The sequence below is a fragment of the Palaemon carinicauda genome, chromosome 1 (genome assembly GCF_036898095.1).
Source record: "Palaemon carinicauda isolate YSFRI2023 chromosome 1, ASM3689809v2, whole genome shotgun sequence".
In the NCBI taxonomy this organism is placed as follows: Eukaryota; Metazoa; Arthropoda; class Malacostraca; order Decapoda; family Palaemonidae; genus Palaemon; species Palaemon carinicauda.
The window spans coordinates 116,282,456-116,307,272 of record NC_090725.1 but is presented as its reverse complement, the minus strand read 5'-3'; the positions used below and the strand labels follow the sequence as shown (position 1 = coordinate 116,307,272).

Below are 24,817 nucleotides of genomic sequence, written 5' to 3'. Positions count from 1 at the left end.
CATATTCAGAGATTTAATGAAATCAGTAAATAACATAGTTAACATTCTAGCAAAATGACATTCAATTCTACTATTAGTTTGCTAAGACTTGTTATTCCGGTCCCTTAAATCCTAACCCCCGAATAACGGTGTCCTTTATGTTAATTTGAAACTCTTCTTTTATTTAGGTCTCAAAACTCTGCCTCAGGTGGCCCCCTCTTCGGCTGAGACTCTTCTTTTGCAAAACAACAATTTGACAACGCTCGAGGGCATCCAATCTGCCGCTTGGTGCAACCTTAAAATTCTTAACGTGGGTTACAATAATGTCTCTCGAATATGTAAGTTGCAATCATGTTTATTGCCATGAGATTCTATATATTCAGCCCATAAAGTCTTTATTACTTCCTCCAAGGAGGTTATAAAATCGAGTCGATTTCTTTATTCATTTATTTATTTATTTGGCTGTGTCTGTAGACTGAATTTCAGCAAAACTGCACAACGGATTTTGTCGAAATTTTCAACACACATTTTAAGTCATGGACAACCTCATTAAATTTTGGAGATGATCCGTATTCTAGATCCAGACTTGCATTTTTCATAATTTTAAAGATTAAGTCAAAAGAAATTGATGGATCTTGAAGAAATTTTCACCAAAGATAAATCTGAGGGCGTGGGCGACTCCATTAACTTTTGGAGATGATCCGGTTCCTGAACCAGATTCTAGACCCGGATTTGCTTTTTATTTATTTATTTGTCTGTGTGTCTGTGGACAAGATTACTCCAACTACTCGATGGATTTTGACTATTTTCACCACAGATAGACCTTAGGTCATGGACGACTCCTTTAAAGTTTGGAGATGATCCGGAGTAGGATCCAGATTCTAGATCCAGTTTTGAGTTTTTCGCTATTTGTGTCAACGTCAGCCTTTGGCAGAGGTCTGAAATCTCTGATTGCTCCTGTTATTATTATTATTATTATTATTATTATTATTATTATTATTATTATTATTATTATTATTATTATTATTATTATTATTATTATTATTATATAAAACGCAACCCTAGTTGGAAAAGCAGAATGATGTAATAGGGAAATAGACCAGTGAGGAAAGAAATAAGGAAACAAATGGAATAGAGACCTCTAACCAAAGACAGTAGAAAACCATGGTATTAAGGCTATGGTATTACCCAAGTATAGAGAGCAATGGTTTGGGTTTGTAGTGCCCCCCTAGGGGAGCTGCTTACCATAGCAAAAGAGTCTCTTGTACTCTTACGAAGTAGGAAATAGCCACTGAATAATTACATCGCAACAGTTGACCCCTTGAGTGAAAAGGAATTTTTTCGGTTATCTCACTGCTCTCAGGTGTATGAGAAAAGAGCAGTATGTGTAAATTATAGGCCAGACTATTCAGTATATTTGGATACAAAGGAAAAATTAACCTTAACAAGAGAGGGATCCAGTGTACAACAAGCTGGCCAGTCAAAGGATCCAATAACTCTCAAACGGTTGTATCTCAACATGTGGCCCCTCAATCTCCGTCTTTTTTTTTTCTCTACAGCATTTCTATCACTTGATTATATTTCTGCTATACTACAATGCCAAAAATAGGAAATTTTGGGAAAGTACATGGATCCTCCTAGGTAGTATTTTTAAACTACAGTAGGGGTCTGTAGCTGTAAGACTTGACTTAGTTTTGTAGTTGAGGACGAACAATATATCCCATTTCAAATATTTATTTCTACTTTAGAAAAATGGTCTATTCTTTATAACATGATATTTCTATATCTTTTAAATCCAAACAGTTTACGACCACAAAATTGAAGGAAACTGTACGTGCGAGACAAAAGAAGCCTACAGTGATGAGCAGGCACATTGTCTTCCTCAAAATTTGGAAGAAATTCATCTGAACAACAATACCCTCCAAAACTTCACTAAAAATGATTGCTTGCTCTTGTCACCTTTACATGAACTCGATCTTTCTGGAAATAAGGTAAATTCATTCAAAATATTTTCATATCCATTGTTCAAATTATAAACATATTTCTGACACATTTCAATATAATCCTTTAAAAATAGAAAATGAAATTGGCCAATATGTTTAGATTTTCAATATTGATTCCTAATATAAATATGTCATCTTCATTCTTCAAGTTATAAGACATATTTATAACACATTTCATTTTAATCAACTGAAAAGTAGAAAATATAATATGCCACTGCATTTAGACTTTCAATATTGATTCTTATTTTATAAAATTTTATTAATCTAATCCCGTTACAGATGAGAACATTGACACCAGTTTATCATGGCCCCATAGTTTATCTAGAAACTCTGAGCGTGTGTAGACTTTCAATATTAATTCTTATTCTGTCAAATTTTATCAATCTATTCCCGATACAGATGAAAACGTTGGCACTAGTTTGTCATAGCCCTCTAGATTATTATGAAACTCTGAAAGTGTTTAGACTTTCAATATTGATTCCTATTTTATCACATTTTATCAATCTATTCCCGTTACAGATGAAAAGCTTGGCACTAGTTTGTCATAGCCCCTAGATTATTTGGAAACTCTGAAGGTGTTTAGACTTTCAATATTGATTCTTATTTTATCAAATTTTATCAGTCTACTCCCGTTACAGATGAAAACCTTGGCATCAATTTGTGATGGCCCCCTAAATTATCTTGAAACTCTGACCGTGACAGGGAATACTATAAGAAACATAAGTGAAAACGATATTTATCAGTATCCAAAGCTCAAGAAATTACACATTTTGGAAGGTACTACACAAAGTGAAAATGTACGTCTATATAGAGAAAACCTCAGGTAAGTGGAAAATTTATTTTCGTTTAGATATTTTAAGGGAGAGGTTTAATTACTCCTTCTAGTCTTTACTCTCATTTTAAAACAAGTTAGAATCTTTACAATATTTAAAATTTTTTATCAGGTGTTGGCACATGTTTGTACATGAGTGTTTTGCATGATTAACATAAAGAGACAGTGCCATTCTAATATCTATTTTATTTCATTTCAGCATCATTGTAGGCGATCGAAAGGAAATAAGCTTGGATATTGAAGGTTCGTCTCTATCTACTGCATCTCCCACTGGCAATAATTCATCTGACACCTCTCCCCCAGTAAAGGAAGTAAGATATTTTGGCAAGATGCTTGCTAACAATACTCAGTGATGTTTCATTTCACTTCAACATTCTTTTATACTAGTGTATGCACCCCGTCCAAAATGGTCTAAATATTTGGATAGATATGCCCACACAGGCACAAACAGATTCAATCCTTCCGAAACCCTTCCCATTTCTTAACTACAACCCGTTAGTTCGACAATTTGGGGGAGTGTGTGGTTTCCAAGTGTACCTGTTGGGATACCCCGTCACCAGGTTATGATTACTCTCTTTCCCCCCTGAGTATGGCAGGAGAAAATATATATATATATATATATATATATATATATATATATATATATATATATATATATATATATATATATATATATATATATGTATATATATACATACATACACATACACATACATACATACATACTTATATTTATATATATACATATATATATATGGATGTATATATATATATATATATATATATATATATATATATATATATATATATATATATAACCAGCTACATGCTCTTTATTATATAGGAGAGAGATTCTAACAATTTATTATAACAATATTGAAAGATGATTTGATAAGCTGGAAAAGACAACATTAATAAAAGAAACCTTCATAGTTATTAAGGTATACTGAAGTGAAATAATATAATCTCTTAACATAATATGATAATGATTACAAAAAGTACCTGAAGATATTGTAATCATTGTTTAAATAAAAAAATACTTCGAAGCTGATAGGTTCTACTTAGGACGCTTGAAACTTCTTGTTACTTAGCAGTTACATTACCCTAATTAGTTTCTACAACGGCGAAACTCTTCTTCTTTTCTCCCACTGTTATCTCTAAATTAAGGGGTCGATTGCCTGATGTGTTCTCTAATAGCATCAGGCATGATTTATAATTTGGCAGAGGGTTTTATGACCGCATGTCCCTACAGTCATCAACCACTTGCCCTTGCAGTCATCAACAAAAGTTAGTGGCAGAGGGTTGTACGATCAAATGCCATTGCAGTCACCAACCATAGTTATTGGCAGCGAATCTAACCTTTTGACTATATGGTCAAAATGCAAGGCAGCAGTTTCCACAGTTAGTGGTAGTGTGCCTAGCCTTTTGCTATAGAGGAAGACTACAAGGCAACAACTATCCATTTAGTTGCTTTCTACGACACGCAGGACATACGATGGTAGTATTCTTACACCCCTACAACACCTATACTTATTTTGCAATCCGTATGAAAGACCTTTGACTCAAAGGCTTTGAGGGAAAGTATACCAATCAGAACCTTCGAGGTGTTGTGGGATACTGTGGTGGGATTGTACTTCTTATCCTGACAAAGCGAATCAAAGAATTTGTTCAGAAATGAACTGAGGCTAATGTCAGTGACTAATGACATGTGTCTACATTAGAGCCACCTGTTTTCAATAGGGAAATGGTTATAAAAAATAAGGTATAATATATATATATATATATATATATATATATATATATATATATATATATATATATATATATATATATACTCAAGTTTTCCTTCAGGTGCGTTGGTCCCCCTATCGCAACTCAAACAATATATTTGACAGATTTTATACTTTTCGTGCCCAAAGACTATTGGCACTGAGTATCCTGCAAACACTGGTACATTGGATGATAAAGCAAAGCAATGTTATTTAAATGTAAAAGCTTCAGATTTAAACTAACTAGAAATCTTAAATTTCCCATATGAGTTACCATTATACAGGGTACTGGAGGCTAACTTTAACCAAAAAAATTTTACCCCATTGATAGTATGCATTGTGACATCATGCATAAGATTTCCATAAGATGGTCGTGAGGTTTTATTTTACTAAGCCTCATATGAGAAATATTGCTTATAGATATGCAAGTTTTTTCTACTTTTCAGGTATCTGACGAATTAATCATGACAGCTGTGACATTACTGATCCTCATCATCCTTGTTTTATTGACTTGTTACACCAATTACCGGAGAAATTCATCTACTGGCATTAAACGAAAGTTTGAACCCCAGAAAACCATTGCTAAACGGGTAAGATGTGATTTATATATACTATTTTTGTGATTAGAGTGCTGTGTGGTTTCCAAGGACTCTCCTGTTAAAGACTGGAACAATGAGCCTTTAATAGGAAAATCTTACTATTTTTGGGGTTAGAGTGCTGTGTGGTCTCTAAGGGCTCTCCTGTTAAAGACTGGAACAATGAGCCTTTAATAGGAAAGTCTTACACTTTTTGAGGTTAGAGGTCTGTGTGGTCTCCAAGGACTTTCCTGTTGAAGGGTAGAACAGAAGACTTCAACAGGAAAATCTTACTTTTTTTGCCGTCATAGAGCTGTGTGGTCTCAAAGGACTTTCCAGTGAAAGACTAGAACGGGGAGACTTTAACATGAAAGTCTTACTATTTTGGGGATTAGAGTGCTGTGTGGTCTCCAAGGAATTTCCTGTTAAAGGCTCCCTGTTTTAGCCTTTAAAAGGAAAGTCCTTGGATACCACATCTGATTTCAAAAAATAAATATACAGCTAGGTAAAACTAATAAATACACACACACACACATACACATATATATATATGTATATATGTGTGTGTGTGTGTGTGTACTGTATATATACGTACTATATGTAAAATCTATTAATACATGAAAGATGAGATAGTGCCTGGAAATATTTAAAGGTTCATTGGATATATAACAATGATATGTTCTTCCTTTTCGTGGTTAGTGTAAACCATTTGCAATCTACTAAACTTTGCAGAGGAAGTACGACTGTTTCGTCGTATGCTCGTCTGAAGACTTCACTCGAGTCCGAGAGATGATAATCGTTCCCCTTTCTCAACGTGGATACTCGATTGCTTGGCATGAAAATGCTTTCGTACCGGGAGATTGGATTATGCGTGAGTTTCCCTGAAGTCTTCTTCTTCTTCTTCTGTCTGCATCTTTTCCCACTTCTATGTGGGGTCGATGTTTTTGGCCAACGTTCTCCATCTACCTCTGTCCCACAATTCATCACCGGTTAATCCCTTTGATCGAAGGTCATCCTTGATACAGTCCATCCACCTTCGCTTTGGTCTCCCTCTCCTTCTCATTCCCTGTACCTCCATTTCCATCACTCTCCTCCCAATATACTGTTCATCTCTTCTCATGACATGACCATTCCACCTCAGTCTACTTTCTTGGATCTTATCTGATAATTCTCTAACTCCTGTGGTACCCCTAATTACCTCATTCCGTATATTATATCTTCTTGTCACCCCACACATCCATCTTAATATTCTCATCTCTGCAACATCCAGTTTCTTCTCTTCTGTCTTCTTCATTGCCCAGGTCTCCGCTCCATACATCATTGCCGGTCTCACAACTGTCCTGTGTACTTTACCTTTCAACTTAACCCCTATTTTCCTGTCACATAGTACTCCACGCACTTTTTTCCAATTCATCCATCCTGCTTGTATTCCCTGAAGTGCCAGATATGATTATCGTTGGCAGAAATTGTCATCTTAAATTGTTATATATATAGGAAATGGATGAAGTTGCACTCGTCTTCATAACATTGACAGAGTAATCTTTTCTTATACATTGAACAAATGGATGAAGTTGCACTCGTCTTCATAACATTGACAAAGTAATCTTTTCTTAATAACACTTTTTCAAGTTATTTAATCCCCTTAACTAAAATAACTTTACCGTACTCTAAAGATATATTTTATGACATATTTATTGCTAATGATTATTTACTCCTGATATACCTTTTGTTAAATATCTTATTCTTTCTGTGTACCATTCCAGAGAAGATAAAATTCTAAGATATCAACGTTGAAACTTTTTTGGTAAAACTGAAATCAGAAGAATTTTGGGAATAAATAATTTGGAGTTAAAATTCAAATATCTAAGGAGGGGTATTTGACAATTTGCACTTTTCAATTGATTTGAAAACCAGTTTTCTATAAAAGTAATACCTCTCTTGCTCAATCTCTCAGTAGTAGATGGTTGGGAAGTAATATTTTTCTTTAATATTTTCTTATCATATCAAGGCTTTCAGTTCCCTAAAAATATTGCATGACTTATGTGACAAAATTATACACTGTCAACACACAGACAACGTCGAAAGAGCTGTTCAGAATTCCTCGCGAATGGTGATTTTTGGAACCCAGAACCTGGTTAGCAGCAGGTATGTATTTGATAATAATACTTGACTAATTATAGATGAACATTCATCTGTATATTTTAATTCGTTTACAAAATGAATGGTATATTTAGTTATATTTATCCATCCATGTAAATATCGACCACTAATGGGACTTTATATCGAATTAAAATCTTGAATATATATATCTACTGGAGACTATTTTGTGATTAATGTTTCAGGTTGAGCAAGGGGTAATGATTTGAACCCAAGCCTAAGTCGAAAAAAATGCCAGTAGTGGATTCAACCAATTTTTCCTTACACTGAGTTTTCTGGATTATTCTTTATAGATTCTCCTCTATTCTCATACACCTGACTACTGCACTGTGGTTTTTTAGTGGCTACTTTCCTTGTGGTAAGGGTAGAAAAGCCTCTGTAGCTATGGTAAGCAGCTTTTCTAGGGGAAGAACATACCAAAATCAAACCACTGTTCTCTGATCTTATGGTTTATATAGGAAATATTTATTTCAATGTTTTTGCTGTTTTTAAAATATTTTATTTTTCCATGTTTCCTTTCCTCACTGAGCTATTTTCCCTGTTGGAGCCCTGGGCTTATAGCATCCTGCTTTTCCAACTAGGGTTGTAGCTTAGCATTTAATAATAATAATAATAATAATAGCCTCTGTACCATGGTCTTCCACTGTCTTAGGGTAGAGTTCTATTGCTTGAGGGTACACTCGGGCACACTATTCTATAAACATTTTCTTCCTCTTGTTATTTCAAAGTTTATCATATAAAGGCACACAGATATATAGATAAATAAAGAGAGAATTATCCAATCTTACAAGACTTCCATCTTAGGTTAAAAGAAAAGTTGCACGAATGGGTCCGAGGTCATTAAGTTCTTCTGAGTCATTTTATCCCTTCCTTCCAATAGGTGGGGCCTGCACGAAATTCGAAGAGGCTGCCACGAAGAATTTGTTAACCCAGATTTCAAGGTCAGTCACTGATTTATCTTATCTTACCCTAAAATGGAAATAAGGAAATGATTATGGTCTGAATTAATTTGCAGACTTGAATCATCCCTTTATTATTTTTTTCTTAGGTTTTGGCCTTGGTAGATGAGACGCTGCCAAAAACACTCAACCGGGATCTTTATGATATCATTTGTCTTCGAACACATATAAAGCTGACAGATCCGTAAGTTTATGATTAACTGGTGACAATACAATTACAAATATAGGGATTATGAACGTAGACTTACAAACCCGCAGAAAATTATACAATTTTATATAATTTTACACACACACACACTTCCCCCAAGAAACTAAGATTACCAAATATTTCTTCTTCAACCAAGGGGTTACTGTACTATAATTTTTCATTGGTCACTTTCCTCTTGTTAAGGGTAGAGTAGACTCTCTAGCTATGGTATGCAGCTCTTCTAGGAGACGTAAACTCCAAATCAAACCATTATTCTCTAGTCTTGGGTAGTGCCATAGACTTTGTACCATATATATAAGTTATAGATACATTTGCTTATTTAAACATGTAAACATAGACATAGATATGTGTGCATGTCATATAATAATAATAATAATAATAATAATAATAATAAAAATGATAATCTTTATAATAATATTAATAATAATAATAATAATAATACACACATACATACATACATACATACATATACCAAGGCACTTCCCCCAATTTCGGGGGGTAGCCGACATCAAACAAATGAAACAAAAAAAAGGGACCTCTCCTCTCTACGTTCCTCCCAGCCTGACAAGGGACTCAACCGAGTTCGGCTGGTACTGTCAGGGTGCCACAGATGAAGCTGAATCCCTTACTGCTACTACCCCCGCGGTCATCCAAGGCATCTAAGGAAGCAGCAGGGCCTACCGGAACTGCGTCACAATCGCTCGCCATTCATTCCTATATCTAGCACGGTCTCTTGCCGCAATCACATCTATCATCCTATCACCCAGAGCATTCTTCACTCCATCCATCCACCCAAACCTTGGCCTTCCTCTTGTACTTCTCCCATCAACTCTTGCATTCATCACCTTCTTTAGCAGACAGCCACTTTCCATTTTCTTAACATGGCCAAACCACCTCAACACATTCATATCCACTCTAGCTGCTAACTCATTTCTTACGCCCGTTCTCACCCTCACTACTTCGTTCCTAACCCTATCTACTCGAGATACACCAGCCATACTCCTTAGACAATTCATCTCAAACACATTCAATTTCTGTCTCTCTGTCACTTTCATTCCCCACAACTCCGATCCATACATCACAGTTGGTACAATCACTTTCTCATATAGAACTCTCTTTACATTCATGCCCAACCCTCTATTTATTACTACTGCCTTAACTGCCCCCAACACATCGCATCCTTCATTCACTCTCTGATGTACATCTGCTTCCACTCCACCATTTGCTGCAACAACAAACCCCAAGAACTTGAACTGATCCACTTCCTCAAGTAACTCTCCATTCAACATGACATTCAACCTCGCACCACCTTCCCTTCTCGTACATCTCATAACCTTACTCTTACCCACAACAGCTCTCAATTTCCTTCTCTCACACACCCTTCCAAATTCTGTCACTAATCGGCCAAGCTTCTCTTCCACGTCTGCAACCAGTACAGTATCATCCGCAAACAACAACTGATGTACCTCCCATTCATTGTCATTCTCGTCCACCAGTTTCAATCCTCGTCCAAGAACTTGAGCATTCACCTCTCTCACCACTCCATCAACATACATGTTAAACAACCACGGCGACATCACACATCCCTGTCTCAGCCCCACTCTCACCGGAAACCAATCGCTCACTTCATTTCCTATCAGAATACATGCTTAACTACCTTTGTAGAAACTTTTCACTGCTTGCAACAACCTTCCACTACTCCATATAACCTCATTACATTCCACATTGCTTCCCTATCAACTCTATCATACGCTTTCTCCATATCCATAAACGCAACATACACCTCCTTAGCTTTTGCTAAATATTTCTCGCATATCAATACTACTACTACTACTACTACTACTACTACTACTACTACTACTAATAATAATAATAATAATAATAATAATAATAATGATTACGACAAAAACAACAACAGAAACAACAACAACAACAACAAAAATAATAAACATGATAATGATACTACTACTACTACTACTACTACTAATAATAATAATATAAAATAACACTAATAATAATAATAATAATGATAATAATAATAATAATAATAATACTGTAAAAATTCCAAATATTTCAAAACAGCTGCAATAATCTTTTGTATGGATAAAGAATATACTTAATTCATATTACTTTCAGCTAAGCTTTTTCTTTCATTACAGGGATTATATCGAACAGATCTGTCGATTTTTACCTCCTCAAGAACTACCTGAGAATAGTGACCTTCAACCTGATAATTTGCAAGAGTCCTTGAATGACATCAATGAACTCTTGGAGAGATACGAAGAAATACGGCGGAAGGAGAGTAAGAACTTATCTCTCTCTCTCTCTCTCTCTCTCTCTCTCTCTCTCTCTCTCTCTCTCTAGACAATACATATAAACCTACTTGCATTTATAAATTTATCTCAAATATTCAAGGCCTGAACTCACACTAAACTAATTCTCTCTCTCTCTCTCTCTCTCTCTCTCTCTCTCTCTCTCTCTTTTAGTAGAAAATATATATAAACCTACTTGCATTTATAAATATCTGTCAAATATTAAAAGGCTGAACTCACACTAAAGTAATTCTCTCTCTCTCTCCTCTCTCTCTCTCTCTCTCTCTCTCCCTCTCTCTCTCAGCAGACAATATATATAAACCTACTTGAAATTATAAGTTTCTCTAAAATATTGAAAACCTGAACTAACACTAAACTAATTCGCTCTCTCTCTCTCTCTCTCTCTCTCTCTCTCTCTCTCTCTCTCCTCAGTAGAAAATATATATAAACCTACTTGCATTTATCAATATCTGTCAAATATTAAAAGGCTGAACTCACACTACATTAATTCTCTCTCTCTCTCTCTCTCTCTCTCTCTCTCTCTCTCTCTCTCTCAGTAAACAATATATATAAGCCTACTTGCATTTATAAATTTCTCTCAAATACTAAAAGCCTGAACTCGAACTAAATTAATTCTCTCTCTCTCTCTCTCTCTCTCTCTCTCTCTCTCTCACTCAGTAGACAATATATATTTACCTAATTGCATTTATAAATTTCTCTCAAATACTAAAAGCCTGAACTCACACTAAACTAATCTCTCTCTCTCTCTCTCTCTCTCTCTCTCTCTCTCTCTCTCAGTAGACAATATATATGTACCTAATTGCATTTATAAATTCATCTCAAATACTAAAAGCCTGAACTCACACTAAACTAGTCTCTCTCTCTCTCTCTCTCTCTCTCTCTCTCTCTCTCTCTCTCAATAGACAATATATATAAACCTACTTGCATTTATGAATGTCTCTCAAATATTAAAAGCCTGAACTTACACTAAACTAATTCTCTCTCTCTCTCTCTCTCTCTCTCTCTCTCTCTCTCTCTCAGTAGACAATACATATGAACCTACTTGCATTTATAACTTTCTCTCAAATATTAAAAGCCTGAACTCACACTAAACTAGTCTCTCTCTCTCTCTCTCTCTCTCTCTCTCTCTCTCTCTCAACGGAAGATGAATATAAGCCCATATATAATTTTCTCTCAAATATTAAAAGCCTGAACTTACACTAAACATATCTCTCTCTCTCTCTCTCTCTCTCTCTCTCTCTCTCTCTCGGGCAGATAAATATATGACCATATACAAATTTCTCTCCAATATTAAAAGCCTTGATTCACACTAAAAGCTTCTCTCTCTCTCTCTCTCTCTCTCTCTCTCTCTCTCTCAAGGGCAGATAAACATATGACCATATACAAATTTCTCTCAAATATTAAAAGCCTTGATTCACACTAAAAGCTTCTCTCTCTCTCTCTCTCTCTCTCTCTCTCTCTCTCTCTCTCTTTTAATGGCAGATAAATATATGACCATATACAAATTTCTCTCAAATATTAAGAGCCTGAACTCACACTAAACGCTTCTCTCTCTCTCTCTCTCTCTCTCTCTCTCTCTCTCTCTCTCTTAATGGCAGATAAATATATACTCATATATAAATTTCTCTCAAATATTAAAAGCCTTAACTCACACTAAACCCTTCTCTCTCTCTCTCTCTCTCTCTCTCTCTCTCTCTCTCTCTCTCTCTCTCAAAATAGAAATATTTTGATACAAGGAGAGTGATTCGTTGTTATTTTACCTTAATAATATAAGTGGATTGTATTTCTCATGTTGAATATTCGTTTAATCTTTAATTATAATAAACGATATCGGCGTCAATGACCTTCGATGTCAGGATGCCAGAGAACTTCAAATCATTCATTCATTCATTCATTCATTCATTCATTCATTCCAGGACTGACCTCGGCACGGCGACTGGGAGAGCTCTTTCATACTTCTCGCGAACAGGGCAAAGTTTCCATTAGAGTTGATATTGGAACTGCTTTCTCATCGCACGGTAGGTCTTATGAACAGGTCTTCCTGCATTGAAACTCCTGTGACAGCATTGAAAAGGCTTAAAACTTAATATAATCCGATAATCTGACCTGTAATTTCTTATTACAAGGTCATTCTACAACAATTCAAATTTCTATCACAAGCTACATTTATTATGCCCTGAGATTTTCTTATTACAAGCTCACTTTACAATAATATGACCAGAGATTTCGTATTAAAATCTCACTCTACAACGATGAATATGACCTGAATTTTTTTTTATTACACTATTAGTATGACTGGAGATTTCTTATTACAATCTCTCTCTACAAACAATTAATATGACCAGAGGTTTCCCATTACAAGCTCACTTTACAGCAATTAATATGACTGGAGATTTCTTTTTACAAGCTCACTTTACAGCAATTAATATGACCTGAGATTTCATATTACAAGCTTATTCTGCAACAATTAATGTGACCAGAGGTTTCGTATTACAAGCTCACTCTGCAACAATTAATGTGACCAGAGGTTTCGTATTATAAGCTCACTCTGCAACAATTAATATGACCAGAGGATTTCCATTAGAAGCTCACTCTCCAGCAATTAATATGACCAGAGGATTTCCATTAGAAGCTCACTCTCCGGCAATTAATATGTACTGAGATTTCATATTATAAGCTTCCCCTACAACAATTAATGTGACCAGAGGTTTCGTATTACAAACTCATTGAACAACAGTGAATATAATCTGAAATTTCTTATGATAAGTTCCCTCTGCAACAATTTAGCTCAATTACTACAGCATCATCCTTAACCAACGTTAAAACTCCACTAAATCAATTCTAAGAGAATGTTATTCATGTAAACAAAAGATTGTACGATGCTGATTTGAATTATATCTCGCTCTTTAGAATGTTTAATGTATATTAATTACATTTTGATGTTCATCTTTTTAGTGTGTGATAATAAGGCTACTTGTCCTTCCTGCCAGAAAGAACAATCTGCTTTAATTCAGAGGTAAGTTAACCCTTTTAGATTGACTGTTTAACCAAACATGAGTGTTGAATACATATTGATACAAATTTCATTAAGAAAATTATTAATGGAAAAGAAGAGCATTTTAGAGAGTAGTTTTAATTAACTGAAAACTGGCCTTTGATCGTGATATCTTCAAATGCCTTGTTAAATATTACCTCTTTTTTTTTCTTTTCTTTTTTTGTGCTAAATATTGACATAAATATTCTGTTTTGGGTATAATAGCAGCATGTTCTTCATCTCTCTTCGGAGACATATTACTAATATTTTTCCTTTAAGACCATAACTTTATTCTAATTTGCTACTTCTCTTACTAATGCTTTTGTTTTTATAACATAATTGCCTCCACCAACTAAGTTGAAAGGAAGTTATTTTTTTCACCCCTGTTAGCGAGTTTGTTTGTGAACAGCTTCCTGGCTGCAATTTTAATCGTAGAGTAACGAAACTTGCAGGGATTAACTGTTATGTAAATAGCTGGAAATTAATGAATTTTGCAAGGTCAAGGTCAAAGGTCAAGGTCCCGATCAAGCAAAATGTCCAATTCCCGTAACCAGCTATAAGTTTGCACATCGTTGTCACAGATATTTTAAACTTGGCTCCTATTTCAGTGTAAGAAAATCCACGCCATTTAATACATGTTAAGGTCAATGGTCAAGGTCAAGGTTGAGAAAAAGGTCGAGAAATAAGTTGCCTCGGTAGGGTCTGCTCTCTACCAAGTGCCCCTCTAGTTATAGTTGTTTTTTTTTCACTTTTTTTCTAATTATGGTAATATTCATGGTTGTAACAATTGACATGTGTTTCTTATTCGTTTAATTTGATGGTATCGCTAATCATAATCATAATGATACACATTAGAGGTCCCCCCCCCCTCTCTCTCTCTCTCTCTCTCTCTCTCTCTCTCTCTCTCTCTCTCTCTCTCTCTCTCTCACTTTTTTTTCGGTCATTGCTCTCAATTCTTTTATATCCTCACACAGTGGTTGTTAATTCATCAAACTTATACATTTTAGAATCTACTCTTCTTCACCCAGCGCTTGTTAATTCATCAAACTTATTCATTTTAGCTTCTACTTATCTACATTCAGTGGTTAGTAATTCATTAAAATTATTCATTTTAAAATCTACTTAACTTCACTCAGTGGTTGCTAATTCATTAAACTCATTCATTTTAGAATCGACTTATTTCCACTCAGTGGTTGCTAATTCATCAAACTTATTCATTTTAGCTTCTACTGATCTTCCCTCAGTGGTTGCTAATTCATCAAACTTATTCATTTTAAAATCTGCTTATCTTCACTCAGTGAATGCTAATTCATCAAACTTATTCATTTTAAAATCTGCTTATCTTCACTCAGTGGATGCTAATTCATCAAACTTATTCATTTTAAAATCTGCTTATCTTCACTCAGTGGATGCTAATTCATCAAACTTATTCATTTTAAAATCTGCTTATCTTCACTCAGTGGTTGCTAATTCATCAAACTTATACATTTTAGAATCTACTCTTCTTCACCCAGCGCTTGCTAATTCATCAAACTTATTCATTTTAGCTTCTCCTTATCTACATTCAGTGGTTAGTAATTCATTAAAATTATTCATTTTAAAATCTGCTTATCTTCACTCAGTGGTTGCTAATTCATTAAACTCATTCATTTTAGAATCGACTTATTTCCACTCAGTGGTTGCTAATTCATCAAACTTATACATTTTAGAATCTACTCTTCTTCACCCAGCGCTTGCTAATTCATCAAACTTATTCATTTTAGCTTCTTCTTATCTACATTCAGTGGTTAGTAATTCATTAAAATTATTCATTTAAAAATCTGCTTATCTTCACTCAGTGGTTGCTAATTCATTAAACTCATTCATTTTAGAATCGACTTATTTCCACTCAGTGGTTGCTAATTCATCAAACTTATTCATTTTAGCTTCTACTGATCTTCACTCAGTGGTTGCTAATTCATCAAACTTATTCATTTTAAAATCTGCTTATCTTCACTCAGTGGATGCTAATTCATCAAACTTATTCATTTTAAAATCTGCTCATCTTCACTCAGTGGTTGCTAATTCATTAAACTCATTCATTTTAGAATCGACTTATTTCCACTCAGTGGTTGCTAATTCATCAAACTTATTCATTTTAGCTTCTACTGATCTTCACTCAGTGGTTGCTAATTCATCAAACTTATTCATTTTAAAATCTGCTTATCTTTACTCAGTGGATGCTAATTCATCAAACTTATTCATTTTAAAATCTGCTTATCTTTACTCAGTGGATGCTAATTCATCAAACTTATTCATTTTAAAATCTGCTTATCTTCACTCAGTGGTTGCTAATTCATTAAACTCATTCATTTTAGAATCGACTTATTTCCACTCAGTGGTTGCTAATTCATCAAACTTATTCATTTTAAAATCTGCTTATCTTCACTCAGTGAATGCTAATTCATCAAACTTATTCATTTTAAAATCTGCTTATCTTCACTCAGTGATTGCTAATTCATCAAACTTATACATTTTAGAATCTACTCTTCTTCACCCAGCGCTTGCTAATTCATCAAACTTATTCATTTTAGCTTCTCCTTATCTACATTCAGTGGTTAGTAATTCATTAAAATTATTCATTTTAAAATCTGCTTATCTTCACTCAGTGGTTGCTAATTCATTAAACTCATTCATTTTAGAATCGACTTATTTCCACTCAGTGGTTGCTAATTCATCAAACTTATACATTTTAGAATCTACTCTTCTTCACCCAGCGCTTGCTAATTCATCAAACTTATTCATTTTAGCTTCTTCTTATCTACATTCAGTGGTTAGTAATTCATTAAAATTATTCATTTAAAAATCTGCTTATCTTCACTCAGTGGTTGCTAATTCATTAAACTCATTCATTTTAGAATCGACTTATTTCCACTCAGTGGTTGCTAATTCATCAAACTTATTCATTTTAGCTTCTACTGATCTTCACTCAGTGGTTGCTAATTCATCAAACTTATTCATTTTAAAATCTGCTTATCTTCACTCAGTGAATGCTAATTCATCAAACTTATTCATTTTAAAATCTGCTCATCTTCACTCAGTGGTTGCTAATTCATTAAACTCATTCATTTTAGAATCGACTTATTTTCACTCAGTGGTTGCTAATTCATCAAACTTATTCATTTTAGCTTCTACTGATCTTCACTCAGTGGTTGCTAATTCATCAAACTTATTCATTTAAAAACCTGCTTATCTTTACTCAGTGGATGCTAATTCATCAAACTTATTCATTTTAAAATCTGCTTATCTTCACTCAGTGGTTGCTAATTCATTAAACTCATTCATTTTAGAATCGACTTATTTTCACTCAGTGGTTGCTAATTCATCAAACTTATTCATTTTAGCTTCTACTGATCTTCACTCAGTGGTTGCTAATTCATCAAACTTATTCATTTTAAAATCTGCTTATCTTTACTCAGTGGATGCTAATTCATCAAACTTATTCATTTTAAAATCTGCTTATCTTCACTCAGTGGTTGCTAATTCATTAAACTCATTCATTTTAGAATCGACTTATTTCCACTCAGTGGTTGCTAATTCATCAAACTTATTCATTTTAGCTTCTACTGATCTTCACTCAGTGGTTGCTAATTCATCAAACTTATTCATTTTAAAATCTGCTTATCTTTACTCAGTGGATGCTAATTCATCAAACTTATTCATTTTGAAATCTGCTTATCTTTACTCAGTGGATGCTAATTCATCAAACTTATTCATTTTAAAATCTGCTTATCTTCACTCAGTGGTTGCTAATTCATTAAACTCATTCATTTTAGAATCGACTTATTTTCACTCAGTGGTTGCTAATTCATCAAACTTATTCATTTTAGCTTCTACTGATCTTCACTCAGTGGTTGCTAATTCATCAAACTCATTCATTTTAAAATCTGCTTATCTTTACTCAGTGGATGCTAATTCATCAAACTTATTCATTTTAAAATCTGCTTATCTTCACTCAGTGGTTGCTAATTCATTAAACTCATTCATTTTAGAATCGACATATTTCCACTCAGTGGTTGCTAATTCATTAAACTTATTCATTCCAAAATCTACTTATCTTCACTTAGTGGCTGCTAATTCATCAAACTTATTCACTTTACAATGTATTTGATTTTTTCATTGCTAGATCTGTAATGTTATCAGTAATTTATTACTTACAAAATGTATTTTTATCCAAAATTATATTTGATAGAATTTTCGAAGAAATTTTGTTTGTAATTTGTCAATCCTTCCTTTATGTAGTTTCTATCCTTTTTAGAATATTTGATCATTTATCAATGCTACCAATATTTGAATTGGAAATTCGTTGGTCCAAAATCTAATTTCCATAAATTATGCAATGCACTGCTCTATTGTCATTTTCTTAAGTATAGGGTTAAATGGTTGCCTTTCGTATACGGAATACTTCGCTTTTACTCACAATATATTTTATTATTACTCGGGATATATTTTGATTTTGCTCTTGAAGGTCTGGTAGACCAAATATTGGCTTCTGTGTATCAATCAAGTCTGTCTTCTTAAGGCATTTGGCTTCAAGCTGAAAATTTTCGTTCGACTACTGGACTGGCTGCCTTGGTTAACTGTCTCTTCCAGGGTCTGGTCTACTGGGGTTCGGCCAGACAGATTTGAATTACCTAGCTGAACTGAAAAACCTTCGCCAAGAAAATATCTGTGAAACTCGGGTTACTTGCTCTCTAAAGATGCCAACTGCAAGATGTACACTGAGATTTCTCTCTCCCAGTTGTTTTTATCAGCATCAAAGCATCATGCCAGCCAATCACCTTCTGGGTCTTCCGCTATTGAGCCAAGCATAATTTCTATTAGATATAAATAGAGCATCCAGAATCCAGTCAACTGTTCTTTGTTGTACTTCAGTTCATCCTAATAGATACTGGAAAAATGAGAAAATTTTCAACATATTATCCAGGTACAAAACATAGTTAGATGCACATGAATTTCCACACAAGTCATCAATTGACTTAAGACCTACATTGATATTTTGTTGTTCTTATCTGTGTTTGATCTCTACCAACCATTCTAAAATTCCTGACCAAGCAAACCTCATGAAAGATTCGTAGACCACTGTCTTCAAGGACCTTTGCTCTTAGGATCCCAGATAATTTCTAATAATATCCTTTTATACTTTCATATTCTTTTAAGAACAAATGGGTCTAAGCAATAAGATTTACAAGAATATAAATCCTGATGGATGTCAGCAAAATTGTCATTATCCAAGGTTCCAATGCCAGTCCCTCTAGCCAAAATTCCGGAACCTAGTCCAACCCATTGTTGGAGAGAGACACAGTTCTTTATTTTCCCTTTTGAATCGGGTAATATTTGGAAGTATAAAGAAGTTACGAGTGAATTTTGAACAAAACTTTCACTTCTTTATATGTAAACCATTTTTATCGCGTCTTTATTTACAATCACTGGTTTGTCATAGTTTTTTTTTTTTTCATTCTTTTTCTAAATGATGCAAAGGATGATTTGACGACAACGTTTCTGCTCATGGTGTTTATTGCAGATGAGTTTTCTGGGGTTTTTTGTTCAGAAAATTTGAGAAATTTATCTTTTCAAATTGATACGAGCATATGGTATTCATTATTTTTTTCACAAAAGTAAGATAGATTAAGTAAGTTCGTCCTTTTTCCTCATTATCATAATATCATGAATGTTTTAAATTATTGAAAGTGAGTATTTTCATAATATTTCTATTCACAACTCTTCTTCAGGTTCAAAGGCGGTCCTTATTCATCATCGGCTCTAAACCTCTCGGAGACCAGTACTCGTCAGGAGTATACAATAGATGGTGAATCTTGTGAGTATCTAAAATTGTTTGCAGATCTCTTTTACTCGTTTTCCCTCATTAAAAATCAATAAAGGAAACTAAATCGAGAATGAAACTTAAGGATGTTAGATTAATATATTGTTTTAGATCGATCTAATGATAGACTAGTCATTTTTTTTTTAACGAAGCGCATTTGCACTGACTCGTAGCGGTGCCCTTTTAGCTCGGAAAAGTTTCCTAGTCGCTGATTGATTAGAATTATCTTGCCCAACCAATCAGCGACCAGGAAACTTTACCGAGCTAAAAGGGCACCACTGCGAGTGGTGCAAATCTGCCTCGCTAAAAAAATTGACTATAGATAGATACACGGTAGAAAAATCAATAAAGGAAACTAAATCGAGTATGAAACTTATGGATGTTAGATTAATATATTGTTTTACATCGATCTAATGATAGACTAGATAGTTATATCGTAGTAAAATAAGGTTTTCCTTTTGAAACCACATATTTCCAGAAATCAAACCTTTTTTTCTAAATTCACTCCCAAAATATTCTTTATCTCTACCCATAAAACTATGAAAATTCCTTTCTTTTCCTTTCAGTTTCCTTTGAATTAAAATTTCCTAGCACAGCCATTCTTTCAGATTTTCCAAAACCAGTCAGGCAGAGAGGCAGATTTTTTAAAAAGATTATTTTTCACTCTTAATTTTTTTCCCAGTTTATTAAAGGCAGATCTATAGATTTCCTAAGCTACTTATCCTTTTTTTTTCACAAGGACAGTGAGGTTGCTGACAGTATCTTGCTCAAAATCCCAACTTGCGTTTGTGAGTCAAAAACATTTCCAGTAGACTACCGTAACCCATTCAATCCTAAGCCTAAGACATGTGCTCTTTCACCTACCTACAGTCTTCCTGACACTACATGGGCTAACCCTTTCTTATCCCTAGACCTTTCAGTTACCCCTAGCACAATCAGTCGTTGTCATTCTTACTTCCCAAGTGTCAAATCGTCCACCTCTCTCCTTTTGAATAAATTAGCTACCAAACATTTCTTGCCTGCATTTCAAAACCCTAACACTGGGTACTTTTTCTTCTCTAGCTATGTTATGTAAGCATAATGCCGTATTTAAGGCTGCAAACCTTATAACCCAAATTATTTAGATACGCTCTCCAGACAGAGGGGCGAGGATGCAGTTATTTTCATTTTGCCGTACCCTTTTGGTGAAAATTTTTATTTCCTTCGGCCTCTGAAGAACTCATCAGGCCATTCACTGTCATGAGGAACAATATAGCTTCACCCCAAACCATTGCCACTTCTTAGGGCATCAGTGTTCAGGTTGTACCCTTTAATACCACCCTACAACAATACTCAATAAACTAAGATAAGTAGAGGCTCATCCGTCACTAAGATGGATGTAATTTCCCCCAATGGGTCCACAGACCCAATACTGAACAAGGCAGGAGATAGATGTCACCACTGATATGGCAACAATTAATTTCACTTATGCCGACGACTCTTCCATCCTCACCCCTTGATGAATTGATAACATGGCAGGAGATGGATGTCACCACTGATATGGCCACAATTAATATCACTTATGCTGACGACTCTTCCATCCTCACCCCTTGATGAATTAATAACAAGGCAGGAGATGGATGTCACCACTGATATGGCAACAATTAATTTCACTTATGCCGACGACTCTTCCATCCTCACCCCTTGATGAATTGATAACATGGCAGGAGATGGATGTCACCACTGATATGGCCACAATTAATATCACTTATGCTGACGACTCTTCCATCCTCACCCCTTGATGAATTAATAACAAGGCAGGAGATGGATGTCACCACTGATATGGCCACAATCAATATCACTTATGCTGACGACTCTTCCATCCTCACCCCTTGATGAATTAATAACAAGGCAGGAGATGGATGCCACCACTGATATGGCCACAATTAACGTCACTTATGCTGACGACTCTTCCATCCTCACCCCTTGATGAATTAATAACAATTTATACTGATTTTATGATAGATGATTAATTAACTTTTTTTCTTTAAGAAACTCTGTCCGTTTGCATATTCTCTAGAAATTTTATAGTGAATATCTTATGAGTTCCTTGGACAGTAACGAGCTTGTACTGGAATGTTTCTTAATTGTTTTCCACCCTTGATGTGAGGTCGTTCTGGAGCTCATGGGATAATTGAGAGTAGTTCAAATCGATCAACTGTAAAAAAATATAAATAGCAATGTATTTCTTCGCTCTACCTAGAACTCGTGAAATTTAATTGTGAATAATAGGTATAGTTTTAATTTGAATAATTCTTATACTGAAAATTTTTGGGTAGTTTGTAGCGCTACGGCCAAGCGTCCTAATTTGCTTATTATCACTCCGACTGTTATCTTGTATAGAATAAAAACGTTTGGAAATGGTCTACGGATCTTAAATATGTTGTGTAAGGGGGGGTCCCGGAGGGGCGCAGCCCCCCTGGGTAAGGACACGGCTTTTAGCATAGGTTAGGTGGGTTTTTTAAGTTAGCTTTTCCCTTCGTACTCGTAGGTAAGTAAACTGTTGTGTAAGGGGGGGGGGGGGCCCGGGGGCCTGGGTAAGGATACGGCTTTTAGCTTAGGTTAGGTTGGTTTTTTAAGTTAGCTTCTCCCGCCAAAATCGTTTTTAGAACGACGGCCACAGTTCAAAATATTCCCGTTTTCTACGGGATCTGGCCATCACCCTACAAACGCTCCAAATTTTTTCTTGCTTTTTTTTTTACAAAATTGTTATTTCGCCAATCTTTTTATTTAAATCTTTTATAAACCTTATTTTGTACCTTTTTTCCTAAGATAAAAAAAATATCATAATAATTATTATTATAAATATTACTGTTATAATTTACACTGCACCTCTAAAAGTAAGACATGTTAGGCAAACGATTTGCTTGTGTACAAATTACATATGTAATGTCTCTATAATCTCTTATTTTAATTTCCAGGTGAGGACATAACTGATATATTAAATGAAGACGGCTTTATCAGAGGTTGGAAACGGACAACATGTTGATGTCATATGCTGTGTATCCTCAACAGGTTACATTCGAAACTGAAAGACTCCATATTGTGTATATCTGAAGATTGTCTCTATTACTGGGTGCAGGTTTTCTTCAAAATACTTGTGAAAATAAAAACACTTCCTCATCAAGAATCATGATCATCAAGATTATGAATGAATCAGAAGTAATAGTTATAAATTAGTTGGTATGTCTAAATGGTATGTCACTGTCGTACCAGTTTCCTGGACAGGGTTTGATTCCTCCGCCGGCCAGAAGCTGTAATCTTTGAGTTGATTCCCACTTGGGTCTCTGATCCTGATATATAAAAGATAATCCAGATATTAATTTAGTAAAATATATGGCTTATTTTAATATATGTGTACATATAATACACATTTACATCATCATCATCATCATCATCAACCATAACTAGTCCACGGCAGGATAAAGGCCTCGGACAAATTCTTCCACTCCGGTCTGTTTATGGCCTTTCTATGCCAGTCTAAATCCGCAATTTTTTAAGTTCGTCCTTCCATCGTCTTCTCTTCCTTCCCTTGCTCCTTTTGCAATCTCTTGGGCCCCATTCTGTTGTTCTTAGTACCCATCTTTATTCTGTCATTCTTATTATATTGGCCTGCCCATGTCCACTTCTTACATGTTGTTAGGATATCTTCTACTTTAGTTTACACACACACACACACACACATATATATATATATATATATATATATATATATATATATATATATATTTATATACAGTATATATGTATATATATACATATATATATATAAATATATATATATATGTATATATATGTATATATATATATATATATAAATACTTATATATGTATATATATAGTATATATATATATATATATATATATATATATATATATATATATATATATATATATATATATATATATATATATATCGACATGGGCAGCACATATAAGGAGAATGACAGTTAATAGATGGACATTAAGAACAAGGAATGGGTCCCCTAGAGACTGCAAAAGAAGCAGGTAGGAGGAGCAGATGATGGATTGACGAACTAAGAAATTTTATGGGTAAAGACTGGCATAGAAAGACCATAAACAGACGCAAGTGGAAGGACATGTCTGAGACCTTTGTTTTGCAGTGGACTAGTAATGGCTGATGATATATACTGAGTATATATATACATACATACATACATATATAATGTATATATATATATATATATATATATATATATATATATATATTATATATATATAATGGGTTATGTATATATATATATAATGGGTTATGTATATATATATATATATATATATATATATATATATATATGTATATATATATACATACTAGATAAATATTTGCATGTACACGTATGCAAGTATGTATACATATAAGTGCAAGTATGGTTATGGGTATACACTCTTATACACACATATATATTATATGTATATGTATTTAAATATATATATATATATATATATATATATATATATAAAGTGAAATAAAACATGATATATATATATATATATATATATATATATGAATGTATATATATACATATATATGTATCTGATATATACACACACACACACACACATATATATATATATATATATATATATATATATATATATATATATATATATATATACATATATATCATATTTTATTTCACTTTACCTTTTTGTTTGATTTTATGTCATTTAGTATACATTTTGACTAACCCTTTCAATCACAGGACAACTAAGTTCATATGGTTTGGTAAGTTAATCTCATTATATCTCATTTTACCTTTTTGTCTGATTTTTTAGTATTTGTTATTTAATGTACGTTTTGACTAACCCTTTAATTAATGGGATAACCAACTTCATTTTGTTGTATGTTATTTTCATTACATTATACTTTACTTTTGAATTAACCCTAAGGTATAGTTTATACATCATTTAGCTTTTCACATAATGATAAGGTGGCCTTACAAAGATGGTGTAGGTTTTGTGAATAAATATACAAGATAGGTTAGTCAACAACGGTTTTGATTATATTCCTATTCTAATTTTATGTATTTTACAAATGGTATTAA

At 33.9% G+C, this 24,817-nt stretch overlaps 1 protein-coding gene across 2 annotated transcripts in view; it reads left to right on the top strand.

Moving 5' to 3' along the window:
- LOC137651106 (toll-like receptor 2) overlaps positions 1 to 23,307 on the top strand; it is a 92,495-nt gene extending 69,188 nt beyond the window's left edge. The window contains exons 15-28 of one of the 2 annotated variants that reach the window (XM_068384252.1): positions 168 to 317; positions 1,783 to 1,970; positions 2,621 to 2,805; positions 3,014 to 3,125; positions 5,030 to 5,173; positions 5,891 to 6,029; positions 7,231 to 7,303; positions 8,196 to 8,256; positions 8,364 to 8,458; positions 10,642 to 10,784; positions 12,732 to 12,833; positions 13,771 to 13,831; positions 19,621 to 19,706; positions 22,673 to 23,307. In XM_068384252.1, the coding sequence (XP_068240353.1) occupies positions 168 to 317; positions 1,783 to 1,970; positions 2,621 to 2,805; positions 3,014 to 3,125; positions 5,030 to 5,173; positions 5,891 to 6,029; positions 7,231 to 7,303; positions 8,196 to 8,256; positions 8,364 to 8,458; positions 10,642 to 10,784; positions 12,732 to 12,833; positions 13,771 to 13,831; positions 19,621 to 19,706; positions 22,673 to 22,740 (1,607 nt within the window). In that variant the 3' untranslated portion in view covers positions 22,741 to 23,307. The remainder of the gene's footprint in view (positions 1 to 167; positions 318 to 1,782; positions 1,971 to 2,620; positions 2,806 to 3,013; positions 3,126 to 5,029; positions 5,174 to 5,890; positions 6,030 to 7,230; positions 7,304 to 8,195; positions 8,257 to 8,363; positions 8,459 to 10,641; positions 10,785 to 12,731; positions 12,834 to 13,770; positions 13,832 to 19,620; positions 19,707 to 22,672) is intronic. The other variant, XM_068384244.1, reaches the window with a different exon arrangement.
- Positions 23,308 to 24,817: the final 1,510 nt, after the last annotated feature.